At 35.2% G+C, this 17657-nt stretch overlaps 1 protein-coding gene across 1 annotated transcript in view; it reads left to right on the forward strand.

Moving 5' to 3' along the window:
* Window positions 1-5836: 5836 nt before the first annotated feature.
* LOC113232009 (dentin sialophosphoprotein-like) overlaps window positions 5837-17657 on the forward strand; it is a 144031-nt gene continuing 132210 nt past the window's right edge. The window contains exon 1 of the mRNA XM_026466628.1: window positions 5837-6165. Coding sequence (XP_026322413.1) covers window positions 6138-6165 — 28 coding nt within the window. The 5' untranslated portion in view covers window positions 5837-6137. The remainder of the gene's footprint in view (window positions 6166-17657) is intronic.

A 17657-nucleotide genomic window follows, 5' to 3' on the forward strand; every position in this document is an offset into this window, starting at 1 on the left:
AACCGGCCAAACCCGTATTAAAAATGTTAATTAATGACATATTAAAGTGTTGGTGAACTTCTTAGAAATCTCCAGGTCACGTACATACGTTAAATATGAATTGTGGGTGGAATATACGGATATAAATACTTTTAATACCTTACTACTTAAACCTTTCCAAAGCTGAAAATAGAGAAAGAAACTCTCCCTGCCCGTTCCTTCTTGATAAACTTATATGCGATTCGATAACATCTGTCTCTTTCAAGGAGACCTAAAAATCAAGTATAAAGGTCTATATTAAAGTCGTAAAAGGGCTATTTATATACTAAAATAAGAATAAAGATACTCCCAGGATGTTCCATAGTGCTCGAGCCTCTGCGCTTCGTGTACGTGTCAAAGATCTTGTGTTGCCATGCGACGAACATAAATTACCCTGAATTTTCACTACAATGCACTATGGGAAATTTAGATCAGTTACGGATCAAAAACATATTACTTTTTTGTTTTTCGAGATATACCTTTCTTTTTTTTTGTGCATAGTAGGAATTATGACGGTTGTAAACGTATATACATTTTTATTTAAGTATCCGTAATTAAGAGAAAAAAAAATTGAAAAATTTTAAATCTCTCCCTGGTAAAGACTACTCAATATTTACTTTTTTTTTTTAATTGGAACGCCGTATTACGATAATTCTGTATTCATAAAATAAATTAAATATGATATAAAATTTTACTTAAAATAATATAAAATAAAAAGAAAATACGAGACAAAAAAACATGAAATCATATTTGTTATTATTTCGGATCTCTGTTTTAGACTCTAGTTTCTCTCTTCTATTATGACCTATTTGTTTTTATATTTATTATATATTGTTATATATTATTTATATATAGTATCTTTTTCAGAATCAGTGGCGAATTGGTTCACTTTCTACAGACGTAGCGTCTCCACATCAAGCTCCTTTGCAGCAGATCTTGAGCACTTTCTCTTTCGTAATCTAAATTTTTGCGAGAGAGTCTTTACTGCGAGATTCTTAAGCGTCTTCTGAAAGTTGCCCAATGGGTAACACTGCCAAATGGTTAATTATACCTTCTCTGTGAATAACAATATTTTGTGTGCCGAAGATATAATACCAATCATATTTATTTCTTGCGGTTTCCAATTCATATTCCCCATATTTTTGAGAATCTATCATTATGCCAGGCAATAAGGCTTGAAGGAGTCTTTTTTTCAATATTTCATATACTCCTGTAATTTCAGCAGAGCAGACTGCATTATAAAAAACCTTCTCGCTGTGTTACCGTCATTGGTATTACCACCTACTTGTCGTGGTTTATCAATTATTAATCCAAGTTCGTCTCGAAAGCGTCTTTATACCATAATTTTCTTCTCTCGTTTCATTCGTTTATTTTCGTCACTCATAGCTTTTAGCGACCGTTTTTCGTAAGGTTGTACGAAATATGCAAAATCTAATAAATCCTGTAGCGATAACATTTTTGCTCATATGTTTGTAATTTCAATAGCAAATGCAGGTGGGTAACAGTTCTATTTACTTTTTGTACTTTGTAATAAGGTGGTAGTAAGAAACAGTTCCGTTCACCCATAATATTATTCAAATATATATATTACTGAATTCAATAAATACACTTAATGTTTCTTGATTGCTCAGCATTTGGATGTTATTGCAATTGTACATCAATTTTAACACTAATATTTTTTTATCTGCATCTACAAACCTAAATACCTCCACGAACTTTGCTTCATTACTTTCTTCGTTTGATCGTAGTCCTTGAATATATTCACCAAAGAAGTGTTCGATACCATATTCAATACGTAGTGTAGTATTTTTGCGCATCTTGCTAGATTCTGAAGAATTTTCATAAGATATACACCAATATATGGAAAACGAGGAATACCAATTCCTCTTTTTCTAGTTGAAGTAGATGGAGTGAAATCGATAGTCGTTGACAAAGTAACAGAAAACTCTTGATCCAACCAATCACTGTTAACCCTCAAAAGGCTTCTTCCGTGATGCTTGGCTCCATCGACTGTTAAACTGATTTTTTTTAAATCACTAATTATGAAACGTAAATTATCCTCCGAAACTTCATGATAATCTGAAAAAAATGTTTCTAGAGCCGATATATTTCTTCCACCTTCAATGTAGCAAAGTATTCGTTCTCTTCTGAAACATTTGAAAGAATTCAATTTCAAAGGAGTTGGAAAAGTAATTCAGTAACAAACGACTGCTCGTATTAATAAATTTATGAAATTAATGTGTCCGAGCATTATATAGTAATGGCGTAGTGTGAATAATATTGATAAATGAGATAAATGCAACCGTATATTATCTTATCGCGTTGCATTGTTATGGGTATTTTCTACGGTAGGACATTTGTTGTGATTACTTTCATATCTTTAGAAACCGCAAATAACCGCAGCTGATTTTTATAAAATTTTGATAATGAATACCTACGCTATAAAATAACACCAAATTCGAAGCTTCGGCAAGCTTCGCTAACAGTCAACACCTTTGATGAATTTAATAGAGATAGGTTTATGTCCCCATATTTAATTATGATTTATTTTCTTTGCAATACACAACAAATTTAAGAAAAATCAACTATTTTTGACATTTACGTTAGATGTGCTTTATAGAAATATATAAAAAAAACACATGCTTATCTAACAAAATCAATACCTACGAATAGCGACGCCGAAAGTTCCAAAATTATACAGCACAACGAGATAAGTATGGGAAAGGACATTTTGGATGTACTTTTATTAAATTAATATACCTATCTAACTTAAAAAAACCTTCAGTATAATAAAGTATGACATCTAAACTGTCAAATAAAATTAAATGTGTATCTTAATTAAGATATTAGTAAACACGATTTTTGATACGCTGCTGTTCTACTATTTCCCATAGTGACAGTAGCTCAGCTGTCCGAAACAAATTACTGTCAAATAGGTTATAATCACGGACTTGTATATTAAACTGGACCGCGCATTAAGTTAAAAAACAAAACTACAAAGTAGTAACGCGCCTCTTTCTAATAGGGTGTTTCAGCCAGCCATATCGTTTGTAACTTTTTAATTTTTACAGAACATGTGGCCGCTTATGGATGACCAAAACTACTAATATTCCGTGAGGCGCACTATAAGTTTCCGGAATGAATAAGAAGAAAATACTATAAATGATCAGAAATGAATTCATTGTTTCTCAAAATATTCTCCGTTAGCGGTAATGCACTTTTCATACGAATGAACCAATTTTGAAAACATGCCACTCTTCCGTGACAATCTCTGAAACATATTTTTCATATTCTTCGACAGGCTTTTCAGGTGATGAAAATCGTTGACCACGTAACTGGTTCTTAATTTTTGGAAATAAATAAAAGTTACAAGGTGTCGGGACTGTACGCGGGATGGTTCATAAGATCAACGTTGTTTACCTTCAAAAACTCATTTGTCTACCTGGCCGTGTGAGAACTGGCATTATCGTGGTGCAAGATGATACGGCGTTTACGGTTATTTTTACGGAGTTTGTCAATAACTTCCGGCAAACGAATGGTCGTGTACCAATCACTATTCACGGTACAACGACTCTACAAACCAACAGTAGCCATGTGTCCAGTTTTATTAAAAAAAGAAGCAATCATCCGCTTAGAGGCACCTTCCACGCGCGCCACTTTGGTTGGTTTCGGCTCATCTCGAAAGACCCATACGCTCCATTGCTGCTTTGTTTTGGGATTGTAACTATAAATCCATATTTCGTCACCTGTTATATGTTCCACACCAAATTTGACGCCCCCTCGTTGAAGCATAGCATTGCGTCAACTGACGCGATCCGTTTTTTGAGCCTCAGTCAAATTGTGTGGGATCTACCGAGAGCACAGCTTTTTCACACCCAAATGTTTGTGTTGTATTTGATTGTATTTGACTCATGCCTATGCCTAAAGATGCCCGAATCTCATGGTATGTCACATGCCAATCTGTTTTGATCATACGGCGCACAACATCGATGTTTTTGTTGTTCACAGCAGTGGATGGGCGACCATCACGAAATTCGTCTCTGAGATTCACACGACCGCGTTTGAATTCTGCAAACCAGCTATAAATAGTCGTCTTGCATGATGCTTTATTGCCAAAAGCAGTTTGAGGCCGAGCGAAGCTCCGCTGAGCTATTACATTAAACTTAAAGTCTTAGAAAATCATACTACGAAAATCATACTACGAGTTAAATCCACGGTGAGTAGACAACCAATTTTTAAAATAACGCCACAATGTAAAAACAAGTGACAGTCAGATGAAACAAACTATATTCTACAGCCAAAGAGTTCCATTTTCAAATGTAATCACTTTTTAAATATTGTTTATGTAAGCAGCCAGTTCCGGAAACTTATAGTGCGTGTGTATGTATTTCATAATACAAATTAGTATACTTATTTGATATGCTACTTCATAATAGAAGGTTTATTGTTGATATATTTTTTTGTATTATTACGTATAATGAGTTGCTGATGATATCTAAGACCAATATATTGTCGTAAAAAATTATTGAATTATGAAAAAAGGCTTTGCCGCTCATTTCTTACATATAAATATTAATTTGCGTTATTTTTACATAAACAAACGCTATTCATTTAAAAGCGAGGCTTATAAAAATTGTTTATAAAAAAGTAAATTAGTGCATGTCGTTACATAGTCGTTACCAGGTTATATTATGTAGATTTTTAAGAACACAGGGATCATCCTAAATTATTTTTAGTATATAGGTTCCTGCACGTCCATTCTATTTAACACTTAGAGGGTGGAAAGATTGAACATCAGGTGGAGTGGAGTCATCTGCTTGTCACTTTTAGAAAACACTCGTGTTGCTAATAAAGAAATCAGTTCTTTAAAGTTCCGCACAAAATCGAAGTTTTTGGTTTTCTGTTTTGCTCTTTTTAGAGCAGAGACAAAAAATGAGCGAGAAATACCATCTATTGGTCGTTCGGCTTCGCTTTTTTTTTCTTTTTTCTAAACATGACCTCTGATACCCCTGCTTGAACCTTTTCTTTTTACATCAGGTAATCGTCATGGATACCCTCCGCTCGGGAGGCGAAGGGTTATATCGGACTACTACCGACTAAAACCTGACAGTGCTCCATCTCCGCACCATGTGCCGGACACACGGTGACGCTTACGCATTCTTCTACGACTCCGCGGCTTTCCTCATCTCGCTTTTCGGGGAGAGTTCTCGTCTCCCCATCAGCAATCTTAAGAGGCAGAAGTGGAACACGTACGCCGCCATTTCGAGTCCACCAGTAACGAGTGACAGACTCTTCTTAGTATGCCGCTCATGGACGCATACCACGGGGGCTTTCGCCACCCATTACCACCTACGCCGGCAGCTAGAGAGCCATAGCTCTCTTTCTGCGACCAATTCTCCGACGGCGGATCGGGTCGAGGGCTGTATCTTCCCTTTCCCTTTCCGCACTTTCACACAAGTACATATGTTATTAGTTATATGTATGTTATTTTTAAAATATTATTTAATTGCACATATCCTATATCCTGAAAAGATTGTTATTAAAACAATAAGGCTACCTTTTGTACAGTAGCTTATTTTGATACAGTTTCATTCATTTCATACATTCATTCATCACAAAGTATATCACATTTTAAATTAAAACATCTCATTACTGCAGAAATCATAATACCATACCATAGACATTGGGTATTTCCGTAACTAGGCAACACAGCACACTCGCACGCGCAGCAAAAGCCTCCACACGCACACCGGCAAAGAAATATCACGTCAACACAGAACAACATACAGGCCGCACAGTCCATTATTCGACGGGTCGTAGGCAGGTATCGCGCTCGCCACACCGGTTGTATCACACGAAAACGATCGAACGAAACTCTTTATCAACGAACAAAGGCATATAAATAAATAAAATAATACAGTTTCTCATAAATAAATAGTGCTACGTACATACATATTTTGTACGAATACATATATAAGTGTGTTAAAGAAAAAAGTAGACATGTATGCGTCTTAAATGCATAGCGGTATCACAAAACCAGATTGGAAGTCTTCTATATATTGAGTTGCTATTTGTTTGTTTAGTACGTGTGCAAGTTTGGCTGATTTAGTCTGGATTCTATGTCTCTTCGGAACCTAAAACTAAAGGGTGAGTAAGTAACTTGAAAACTCTTTTTACTTTAAGTAATTGTATTTAAATTTTTATCGCTACAAATACACAAAAATACAATTTTTTTATACAAATTTTTAAACGATAGTACAGACTATATTTGCTATTACATTAGCTTATAATTTTGTTTACATCGATACAATCACGGAAACTTTTAATATAAACAATATATACGTATTCTTAATTATGTCTTTAATATTGTGTTTGTACACTCGAAATATACGACTACAAACCTACCTAAACAGGTCTTGAGTATTGGTTTATTCATCTTGTTAGATCATAGGCAGATTTTATAACCCTTTGTCTGTAAAGATGGGTCGAAGTGTTGAGTTCTTTATTACACATTGTCTTAGCCTAACCGTTAGGTTTGAACCTGATAGGTGGCTGATCAGTCGAACTATACTAATTTGCAGGTTAGCCACAGTAATAAACACTTTGGACTTCAAACCGTATTTTAACAGTTTTAGAGTTCAATTTAAAGATGTGTTTCCATACATTAGCTGCTTAAGTATTTTTATGTAGAATCTATAATCCCGAAATAAGTTAGAATTAAATAGGTCATGGATAGAGCTCGCATAGGAGATACCTACGTCTCTTATTCTTAAAGATATCAGGTTCATACAACCGGTGCACAGCAAAATACAGACACAGGCAGTGTATTCCAACTCTGGCTACATTCAAAGGGATGATGTAAATGTAAATCTGAATTTACAGTCAACACTAAAGCAGGAGCACGCCTTATGCATTACTGACTGCATTAATAAAAAGCTATGTCTACAATTATGCAATTAAAAATGTTTGAGTAATTTTCTATTCAAGACTAATTTTAGTTTGAGTATATTATATTTCGTTATTAACATTGAACACGACCTCGTCAATTACGTGTTATGATTTGCAATAAATTCATCACTTATTTATTGCTTCATGTACAAAATAAAAAACGGTATCCGATACAAATATGAACACAATCCTCAAATCGCAAATGTGAATCCAATAAATACATCTTTAACACTATTGCGATGTTTATTAGAACAAATATTATTTACTTCGCACAAAACTGCTAACAGCGGAGATTGCATATTTGCCTCTTTAATAAATTTATCAGACAAGAACTTTATTTAAGCTCCATTATATACCCATATACTATTTAATATGAATCTTTAAAACCTTAAAAATCATATTTTTATTATACGAAACTGCGTGAACAACGAACAAAAGAAGCTACATGTTTTTCAAAACAACACAGGTCCTGGTACTTGCTTCAAATGCTTCATAGTGAGAATTCCTAGAATCTTATCTATGCCAGGCATATTTGTGTCAACGAGCGGAAGGGTCGAGCGATTGGCGCCGGGGCAGGTAGAGTCGACATTGGTGTACACGGTTCGATATTAGTCATCACCTGTACCACGGGTCTACGGTGTCCATAGACGTTAACGACCGCTAAAGTATTGTCATTTTTGTGTGGCATATTGAACAGTTTCTCAGTAGTTAGTAGATGCTGAACATATATTTCATACGACCTCTAGAGATTGTCAGTACAGTAAACTCGTGGTAGTGGTACAGGTGTGATTTGCGGTGTAGGCACTACTAAATATTATAGCTACATATATTGTTCCCATTTTAAGTAGGCTCTTTGTTCGTAGTTTGAGTACCTATACGGGTGTTACAGCAGCTACCTTGACAGCTACCTTGCCCAACGCATTAGCATAGCCATTCAAGAGGGGAACACTGCCAGCATCTTGAGCACTTGCCGCGGGGACCAAACCTTATTCATAATATATAAAATATAAAATCCTAGTTTTACTTTCTTTCTAGTATTTAAGCTTTTATTGTACCGTTCCTGTATATTTCTTGATTAAATTAATAAATACACTTATTGGTCCATATACAATTTACAGTGGTCTTAAATAACACGTAGGTCCATATTATATGATACCATGTACAGCATAGCAATGAAGGGCAGAGGGCATCTATTTTATAAATAAAAACAATTTGTAAAACAATTAAACAGTCTCAAAAAACTTAACCATGCTAGCTATTAACTATAACACTTTACTCCTGTTTATTTTATTTCTATATATTATATATTTAAGGCATATTATTTACTACGTATCTTCGAAAAATTCGTTCAGATTGGAATACCCTAATATCCGTTTGATCGTTTCATAATAATGAGTAACAAACGTCCATCTATTCACACTTTCTCATTGATTATATGAATGACATTTACTTCCGTATGATAGCTATTAAAAAGGTAAAAAAAATCACATTTGTCTATTTAAAAAAAATCATCTTTAATTATCTCAATACTCAAGTTATATAGGTTAATTTAATGCACAAACAGCTTGTTAACAAACATAAGATATGTCAATTAGTAAAGATGAGTTAACATTTTCCGCATTAGACCAATTACTGTAGAAGACTTAATTGCAATCGAAGCCTTGGAGCAAATAATACATGATGTGGTTGTATTTATAGATACTCTGATAACTTTCAGAGGGCGTAAAACAAATCAATATTTATATATTGATAAGTAAGAAGAATTACGACTGAAATGATTGAAAAAGGATGCGGGCATATAAACATGCTTAAATAGATTTCAGATATCTTGCCAAAATCGGTTAAAAAATGCCGGAGCTATCGAGTAACATACATACTTTAGTAGCAGTAGAGCTCCTTGTAAAAAAAAAGAGTTCGTTCAGGGAAGTACTGCCATCTTACCTATTTCTATCGCTAAGCAGTAATGTGAACATGCGTTCCGGTTTCGAAGGGTAAGGGTGCTGGTAAAATTACAGGCACATGGGACTTGTGAACTTATATCTCAGGGTGACGGGCACAGTGGCAGTGCCCATAACATTTTTGCGATTTAAACCTCTGAGTGGCATTGCAACTGTTATGGATAGGCGTTCTTCGTCCTTGTTCGTCCCGTCACTTGATATGATAAAAAAAAGAATGAGTCAAAGTTGTGGGGGTTACTCTTTGTAAATATATAACTATTCGTTCACTTTATCCTTTACAATATTAATTTTAAAATATAAATAGAAACAACCTGAAGTAAACATATCACTTTCATGGATTATAAATTTTAACCTCGTATATAGCTAATTTTGAATATCATAGAAGCATAATCTTACTCGACCGTCAAGAACAGCTAGTTTATTTAACTTTCTCTTTATAATATGACACTGTTTTTTATGAAAAAAAAAACTATTTTTAACGTAAGTGACATATTTTTACGCAAAGAACTTTGTTAGTACCCAATGGACCGACGTCAAGAGACAATTGAAAAATTAGTCTGAAATATTTGTTATATAATGAAATATTACGTAAGTGCATGGAATGGCTATTAATCAACAGAAGACATCATACTGTTGGTTTAAGGTGACGTAGGCTCTGTTAAGTCAATTAAAACAATAGAATTGTAATTATAATTGCAATTAAAAATGTACTAATTCTATATTCTTCTAAATTCCATTAGCTGCTTGTTGTATTCTATGTACACAGTGAAATGCTCTTTGCTGCTAAGTGCAGTATGTTCGGTGGTCGGTACGTATTTCTTTTAGGTTTTGTAGCGTGGTGACGCAGATTTCAGTGTAGAAAGGCGTATATTATCAAAAAGGGTAAATTTACAGGGTTATAGACCCAACAGTATGTCTCACTAGCGTGAAAGCACACAATTCAGTGCCAAATCTTACGTAGCAGGAATAGGACCGAGTCGTCTCAACAACTTAAGTACCGTTCAGTGCAAGTGCTATGGCTATAGAAAGCGTTAACAATTCTTTTTTTTGACGGATATTTTGCAGTTGGCCGCTGATGGCCTTGACTGCGCCACCAGAGAAAAGAGCGAGCTGAAGGCTCATAACCCTTAATATAAACTTAAAGCTAAGTAGAGGGGCTAAGGGAGCCCAAGTGGGCACGGACCTCGGCTCAGGGCGCTACTGGAGACTTCCGCCAGATGGCGTGCTTTAAGAGAGACTCTACCAGTGTACGTGCTGAAATGAGGGGCTCTACGACCTCGCCGGCTAGGACGGTTGGTACGTGAGACACGGGACTGACTAGCGATCTGGTTGGCCTTCAAAATGGCGAGTGTCGTCAGGGTCGTTGAGGACTTCCCTTGGCCGACGGGTCCTGTTTACGCGGTGGGGTTGTTCCCTGAGGGGGTCGTAAGAGGATGCAGCCACCACGAGGGGGTTGAGGTGGTGAGGAGCAGAGTCGAAGTATTTCCATGATGCCTGTTTCATGAATTGGGCTATTGTGAGGAGCCGTAAATCTATGTGAAGCGTTAACAATTCAAAACATGAAATGACTTATACTATTGGAATTAACAAAACGATAGCGCGTTTCAGAGTACAACTAATGCCATCTAGCGTCGGCGCGATGGAAATAATGGCGTGTTAAAGTTTGTTATTTCTATAGAAAACGTAGATGGTGAGTGACGTACCCTCCTATTTATATAACATATAACCGAAAAGGTACCCGTTTCTATATGCTATGGTCGCCAGGGGCGAAAACTTGCCAGGTGAAGCCTGAAAACCAGCAAATTCCTGAGGCTTTTACCTTTTCTTCGACATAGATTTAATTGTTTTATTTTAAATATTGTTGTATGTTTTCTGTTGAAGAATAAAGTTTTATTTATTTTTTATTTATTATATACGTTTTGAACCCTTTTTCCGTCTTTGGATATTTGAATTTCAGTTTACTTTTCGAATGAGCAACTGAGAACCATAGGTCACTGCGAGAGGCTAGAAAAAGGCAGAGGATCTAAATTTGCGGAACTTGGGTGAAATACTTATAACTGGGTAATCTTAATTAGTTCAACTTACATGTTCGCTCTTCCTCGTGCTCCTACTTACTCCTACTGATAGAAGCACAAAGACATAATGTCCTGATTCTCCTACTACACATAAAGACGATAACGAATATTATCAGTTATACGTTGAACTATTTAAATAATTGGAAAGTTGAACTAACAGGATGAATTTCGTCCAATAAGTTCAACATATGTTGTAACTATGTAGTTGAACTAATTGGAATATTTGTGTCCGATTAGTTTAACTGATTGAGCTTGTAGTTGAACTAAGTGGAATATAGGATCATTTCCCAACTCTCGAGAAAGATTTTAGCATACACATACACTCATTCTTCCTGAGCCTTTGATACGTGTACACCAACTCTTACAAGAACAAACACACTCATAACAGTACTTATTAAAAGTGTTAACGATCAACAGTAAATGTATTTTCTCAACGCGTTAAACTTCATATATAATTTATGGCTATCCATTTCTGCACAAGTATCGTAAAACATTGAGCTTTTACTCATCGCTAGAGTCGATATGAACGGTGGCAACCATTCGGCCAAAGCACACAGGCCGACTTAAAAACCGAAGCTTTTATGTCGCTTATGTTGTATTTTGTTTGCTCCGTATTTGTTTATACAATCGTAATTTAGGTAATTCATATTATTCCATCGATTTGAAATCGAACTCACGGGTGTTATGATAAAGGTTGACTTTAGTTTGTAATTAACAATAATTGCTTTAATAGTGTAGCGTGAACATCACGCAAACGCACGCATATATCGATTTGTGATGGATTACTTAATTAAGGCTCTAAAAGTCGTACGTGTACATACAGTCCCAGAACAAATAATTTTTACAATATTTAATATCTACTTGTATACATTACACTGTTTATTTTTATAAATAATATATAGTTCCGATTATTGATTGATGATGCATGAGCATGATAAATAACACATAGACAGCGAATGCTAGTACGGTCAAACCAAAACTAGTTTTTGTCCAGCCAGCCTCATTCAGGTAGCCTATTCAGTAGCAGTAGAGCTGCTTGTGACAGAGTTCGTCCAGGGAAGTACTGCCCTATTACCTACTGTTATGGACAGGCGTGTAGGTTACCATCAGGCGCACTTGTTGATCCCGGCACTTGATGTTATAGAAAAGCCTACTTTGAAATTTAAAATAATAAATATTAAAAAAAACAATATTTTATTTGTGACAAATATTTATATGGCGTTTTATATTCTTCAAATTTTGTTATTAATTTAAATGAAAAACTTTCTAATTTGTAATATCTGCTGACATGACATCTGTAGTACAGTTGGTAAAGCGGTTGCCCTAGATTGGCATAGAGACGCAGGTTCGTGTCCTGTCATATCGATTGAATTTTCCGTTCGATCTTTGTATTAATAATTATAACAAACGTCTTAATCTCAATATTTCTGTATCTAGCACGTCGTCGGCTTCCCTAAAGTTCTCAAGCCGTACATAAAATACGAATACAAAATCTACAAAGGGTTCAACTCTACTCATTACAGGTTAGCTAACAAAGTTCATTACTCTAGACTTTTCCACGTTCTAGGAGTAAAATACAGTGCTTACCTAGAAGCAAGAACGTAATAGGATTTCTTGTTCGCTTTCCTTTAACATAGTCTATTTAATCTCCATGTACATCATTCAAAATGTACAGAATATGTAAGTGATTCAGACTCTATTATTCCCACGGTCACGTAAACCCCAGTGTATATTATAATGAAAATGGGAAATTAATAATATTTTATGCAATCGTTGCATAATGAGAGTTCTTAAAGTCGAGTACCGTGTTTAGGCCACGAGACATTGCCAAGTGGCCTAACTAATAGATACGATATTTTAAGACCTAATTATGTAATGATTGCATACAATACTTCTTCCACGAGTAAATAAAATAATGAAACAGAACCATTAGTTGATGTATATTTTGTTAACAATCCATGACAACAAACGCAACTTTTTTTAAATTATTTTATATATGTATACCATACAGTTTCTTAATGTATTTAGACGAAAGTCAAACAACTAAAACTAGAAGAACTAAAAAGAGCGCCTTTATAATATTAACAGATTAAAGTACCTACAAGAGTAGAAAAATTATTTTTTCTCATATAAATCGCGTATATCTGTTTTTTCAAACAAATCAAAGTTTCGGACCCATTACAGGTTCCATGGTCACGTCTAAACTTTCATTTCGTATAAGTAACAATTGCGAAAACTCCTAAGAACTCAAAAATATTGCATTCAAATTTTGAAAGTATCTAGAAATATATGTTATTTAAACAAAATCAAGGGCCTAATTGCTTGGACCTAAAGCACGTATTTATATTTAATACATTTTAATATACTTTGAAAAAAAAAAAGAAAATAAAAAAATGTTAATTACTTTCTTGTAGTCATTGTAAGACACTGGAGTATATAACTATGTAACGAGACTTGTATTAACGCTCACTAAGCTTTCACTCTGTCAGATTAATTTAAAGCGAATAATTTGTGTAGAAAATTTCGTTTACTGATGGTTTTTCTTTTTTTCATGATACATTTTTTCAATTTAATTGACGGGACCATGGAAGAAATGGTCTGTGGACGGAACAAATCATGCGTATGGTGGTAAGCGACACGCCTGTCCATAATAGTAGTGCAGTGCCACTCAGAGCTTTAAAGCACAAAGATCAAAGGGGCACTGCCACCGCGTCTGTCGCCGTGACAAATAAACTTTTTTTATAAGATCTGGTGTTTGCGGAAGACAAATATAGCAGTAAAACATAATATTTAACAGTAACAGTCTTTTTGCCTGTTTCGTGTGGGGATTGCTTGGCATACAATTTCTAGCACCTACGGATATTCGGTTGATCTGCAGGTCTCTCATCAACGCCGCCCTCTGTTGCTCGTACCGGACACATTCCAGTAACAAGTGATATGCATTTTCCACCACTCCACATAACTCGCAATTAGGAGTTTTTTTTTTCATTAAGAAAGCAAAACTGTTTAATGGAACGTGTCCGATTCTCATTACTAGCGCGATGACAACTATTTTCCTACCATAGTCGCACTCTGCAAACCAAGGCAAACGAGGAGGATGACACTAAATTGTGCGATACCAGATACCTTTTTCCATTGATCCGATATCAAGATATTCATTGCACATTTGAGAACACTTCAATCTATATTTGGGGAGAAATTCTGAGTAACATGGTTCACCACGGTGACTGGCACCACTTGCCCGTCTGTTATTCCACGCGTAGCTAGGATGTCAGCCTCATCATTCCCCGTTAGTCCAATGTGCGATGGCACCCACTGCAACTTCAGCTGTACATTTCACCACGGTATTTTGCTTCACCAAAAAGCTCATGATAGATAGATAGATAAACACTTTATTCTCTAGTATGATACAAATACAGATTGAATCCAACAGGAAAAATAAAACATTTTTGTCATAGTAGTGAAATGGCGCTGATTATACCTAAGTTCCCTAAGGCGCTGGTTTTCAGTCAGAACCAATTAGAGGTACTAAATCTAGAAGTTATTTGTAATGAAAGATCTAATAAACGACTAGGAGGGAAATTGTTAATTAAAATAATAAATGTAACAATGTGTGAATAGTGCATCTAAAGTAACCTATTCAATACGTAAATGCCTGTGCGGATTTGAATATACATATAAGTGTAATTGTAAGTGAAAATAATGATTGAGAATATGTTTTGGTGTAATAAATCAAAGTAAAAAAATATATATTTAGAAAGGCTACGAAGAAGAGTACATGGGGATAAGAAAACTAATATTAATATTAAAATTTCAACAAATTAGACAGATTTTTGTAATGAGAGTAGTTGTTGCCGGTAAAGTGCTTTGAATTTGTGTTTAGATATTCAAATTAAATTTCACACGTGAATTTCGAGTACCTCAGAGGTCCGAGCCCGGATTCCAACCCACGGCCTCTGATTGAGAGGCGATAGGTCAAACCATTAAGGCTACCACAGCTTTTTACTGGTACTCATGCACAGGGAATTTCTTAGTATGAGACGATGTGGATGTCGGGTAGATTATTATAATGTTTTTCTTTTCCTGTTGGCTGGTTCTAACTACATTCACGAACCCACATCAAGTAAATTCAGTACGATCTGTTGATGTTGTAATGAGAGACTGTTTCTTCCATCTACATGAACTTTCTGATAATTTTAATTTTATTTAAAATTATAGCTTTTTGTAAGGTAATCTTGAGAGTTTCTTTAAAATATAATAAATTTGAGGCTATGGAAAAAGTGATATGGGATAATTTATTTTGTGGAAAGGACAATAGCGACTACATATACTGCTACATATACTCGTAAACGGTGTCAAGACATGCAGGCAAAGTCGTCAAGATTAAGTAAAAAATTTTATGCTCGAAAAATCGAAACGTTTAATTCGCATAAACTTAAAATACTTATAAAAAAAGTAAACATTTGCAATTTAACTTTCAAATTTTAAATTTAAATTTTATTTTATGAATTCAAGTTCTGCAGCATTTTTAGCATTTGGAAACAATTTATTTTATATTTAATACATTTTAACTGCATGCGTCTGAGCGTTTTATGACATCTATGGAAGAACAACTGGCAATCTGTTTAAAAAAAACAATACACCCGCCATTTGCAAAATCCGTAAATATTGTATTGTGAACATTGACTTTCAATGGACGTCGGGTCCGCGCTAAAAAGTGTCCGCACTTGTAAGGCGCTAAAATCGTGTACAGAGCGCCAAACTCCGCTTTAGTCTTCATTTGTTCGACTGACAGCGTGATACTGCGATGACATTACAATTTAAATTTCGAATAGGTTGACTTGGGACATTTTTTTCGTGGTTTTTGTATTAGACCTATCGTCCATTTATTTGTAAGTCAATGATTGTGAAGCAAAATTTATTCATACTAGAATTAAATTTTCAGTGTATTTCCTCTCAAATGTGATGAAAAACATTGTAACGGGCGGTAAAAATGACAAAGCTCGTTAGTATTTTTTTTCGACCTTTAATACGCAATGTACTATTTTGTCGCCAAATTCTAGTTATTATTTAGCGTTTTTAACATAGCATCGTTACTTTCTTTTATTGCAAAGTTAAAAATAAGCAGTTAGGTTTGTACTATTTCCTAAGCTATAAAACAAAAAAGTAACGTGATCGTGAGAGTCGTGCGATACCTGGCGAAAAGATTTCGCAAGCAAAAATATCCCATTAGATAATCAGCGTCTGCGCAACCGCAGCTGATAGGCAAGTTACCGACATCTTGCAATCTACTAGGTTACTTTGTAGGCTATTTGTCAACCTCTATAAGTAGACATTTCAATTAGCAGGAAAGGATTTTAGAGCTCGTATTGCGTTCTCGTACTTAAAGTATAACGTTACTTAGGCTCATCCACTTAAGCGGAGATGAGAGATGTGTTATTTGAATTTTTTTTTATAAATTAATAGTGCGCATTTGACCTCCATCTCACCTGATGGAAAGTGACGATGAGGTCGACGATGGAGTATATGCACCTAAATAATGCCTATTCACTGTCGCCTTGAAAACGCCCAAGTTATAACGTTCAGAGAACAAGTGGCAGTACTTCCCTGGACGCACTCTTTCATAAGAAGCTCTGATATTCTGCCGTCGCTGAAATTCTGCTATAGCCCGTAATGGTTAAGAACGCTATAAATATACCAAACCACACTAGGAATAATTTAACAATATTCATCAGAACAAAAAACAATAATAATTAAAATGCAATTAAAATTCCAAAACATTCAAGAACAATATATGTATAAGGCACAAACTATAAGAAACCTGCTTCGTTTGTTAGGTTTGTTTGTTCTCACCCATTATCTACAAAAGAGGTGTGGAGATGAACAGTGTTTTAGCAACTAATGTTATTTCAATAAAGTGACTCGGTGGAGTACATATGTGAAAATAACAACATTTTGGACAGATAATAGGGCTTACGGATACTTAAAATGTATCGCTGATATGGCTGTTGTCAATACAAGTGAATAGATACTATAAAATTCCGCAATAGCGCGAGCGTCAACGATCACCGTTATCCAGTGCCCTATTTAGGTACAAAGAATAGTAGAGGTTCAGTGTTACAAATCAAAACAATAATAACCATATTATTTTGTAATCTAAAAGTAGAGGCGGCAAAAATCTGTTCATGTCGACATGAAAATGACTCCTTGATGTTAAAAGAACAATGGTATCTAAACGAAATGGAACTTGGTACACTGTTTAATAATCACTTCTATAGCATTCAACCTGACTGCCTATAAGGTACCGGATAAATATAGTGTCGAACAAAAATTGTGACTATTCATTGTCAACCTATGTCGTGGGTCGGGTACAGGCCTTTTAAGGAGAGGTCAGGCCATGATCCGCCATGCTGGTGCAGTGCGGTTTGGGCAGTTCACACATTTCCAAGGTTGTAAACACGTTCGTTCTCTAAGCTACTACTGCCGTTACAGGCTAGACTATTTGCCGTATATATGCTATAAAAAAAACTCTGATCATAAATACATCCCTGGCTTTCTTCCGTGCAATTAAAATTCTCATCTGAATCAGCCTTCCTTGTCTTACTATTCTCTCGGAAACACAGCTAATATTGAGGTATTTTTCTTTACACTTAAGGCC

This window comes from Hyposmocoma kahamanoa, unplaced genomic scaffold, assembly GCF_003589595.1.
Source record: "Hyposmocoma kahamanoa isolate Upper Pololo Valley unplaced genomic scaffold, ASM358959v1 66, whole genome shotgun sequence".
NCBI lineage: Eukaryota > Metazoa > Arthropoda > Insecta > Lepidoptera > Cosmopterigidae > Hyposmocoma > Hyposmocoma kahamanoa.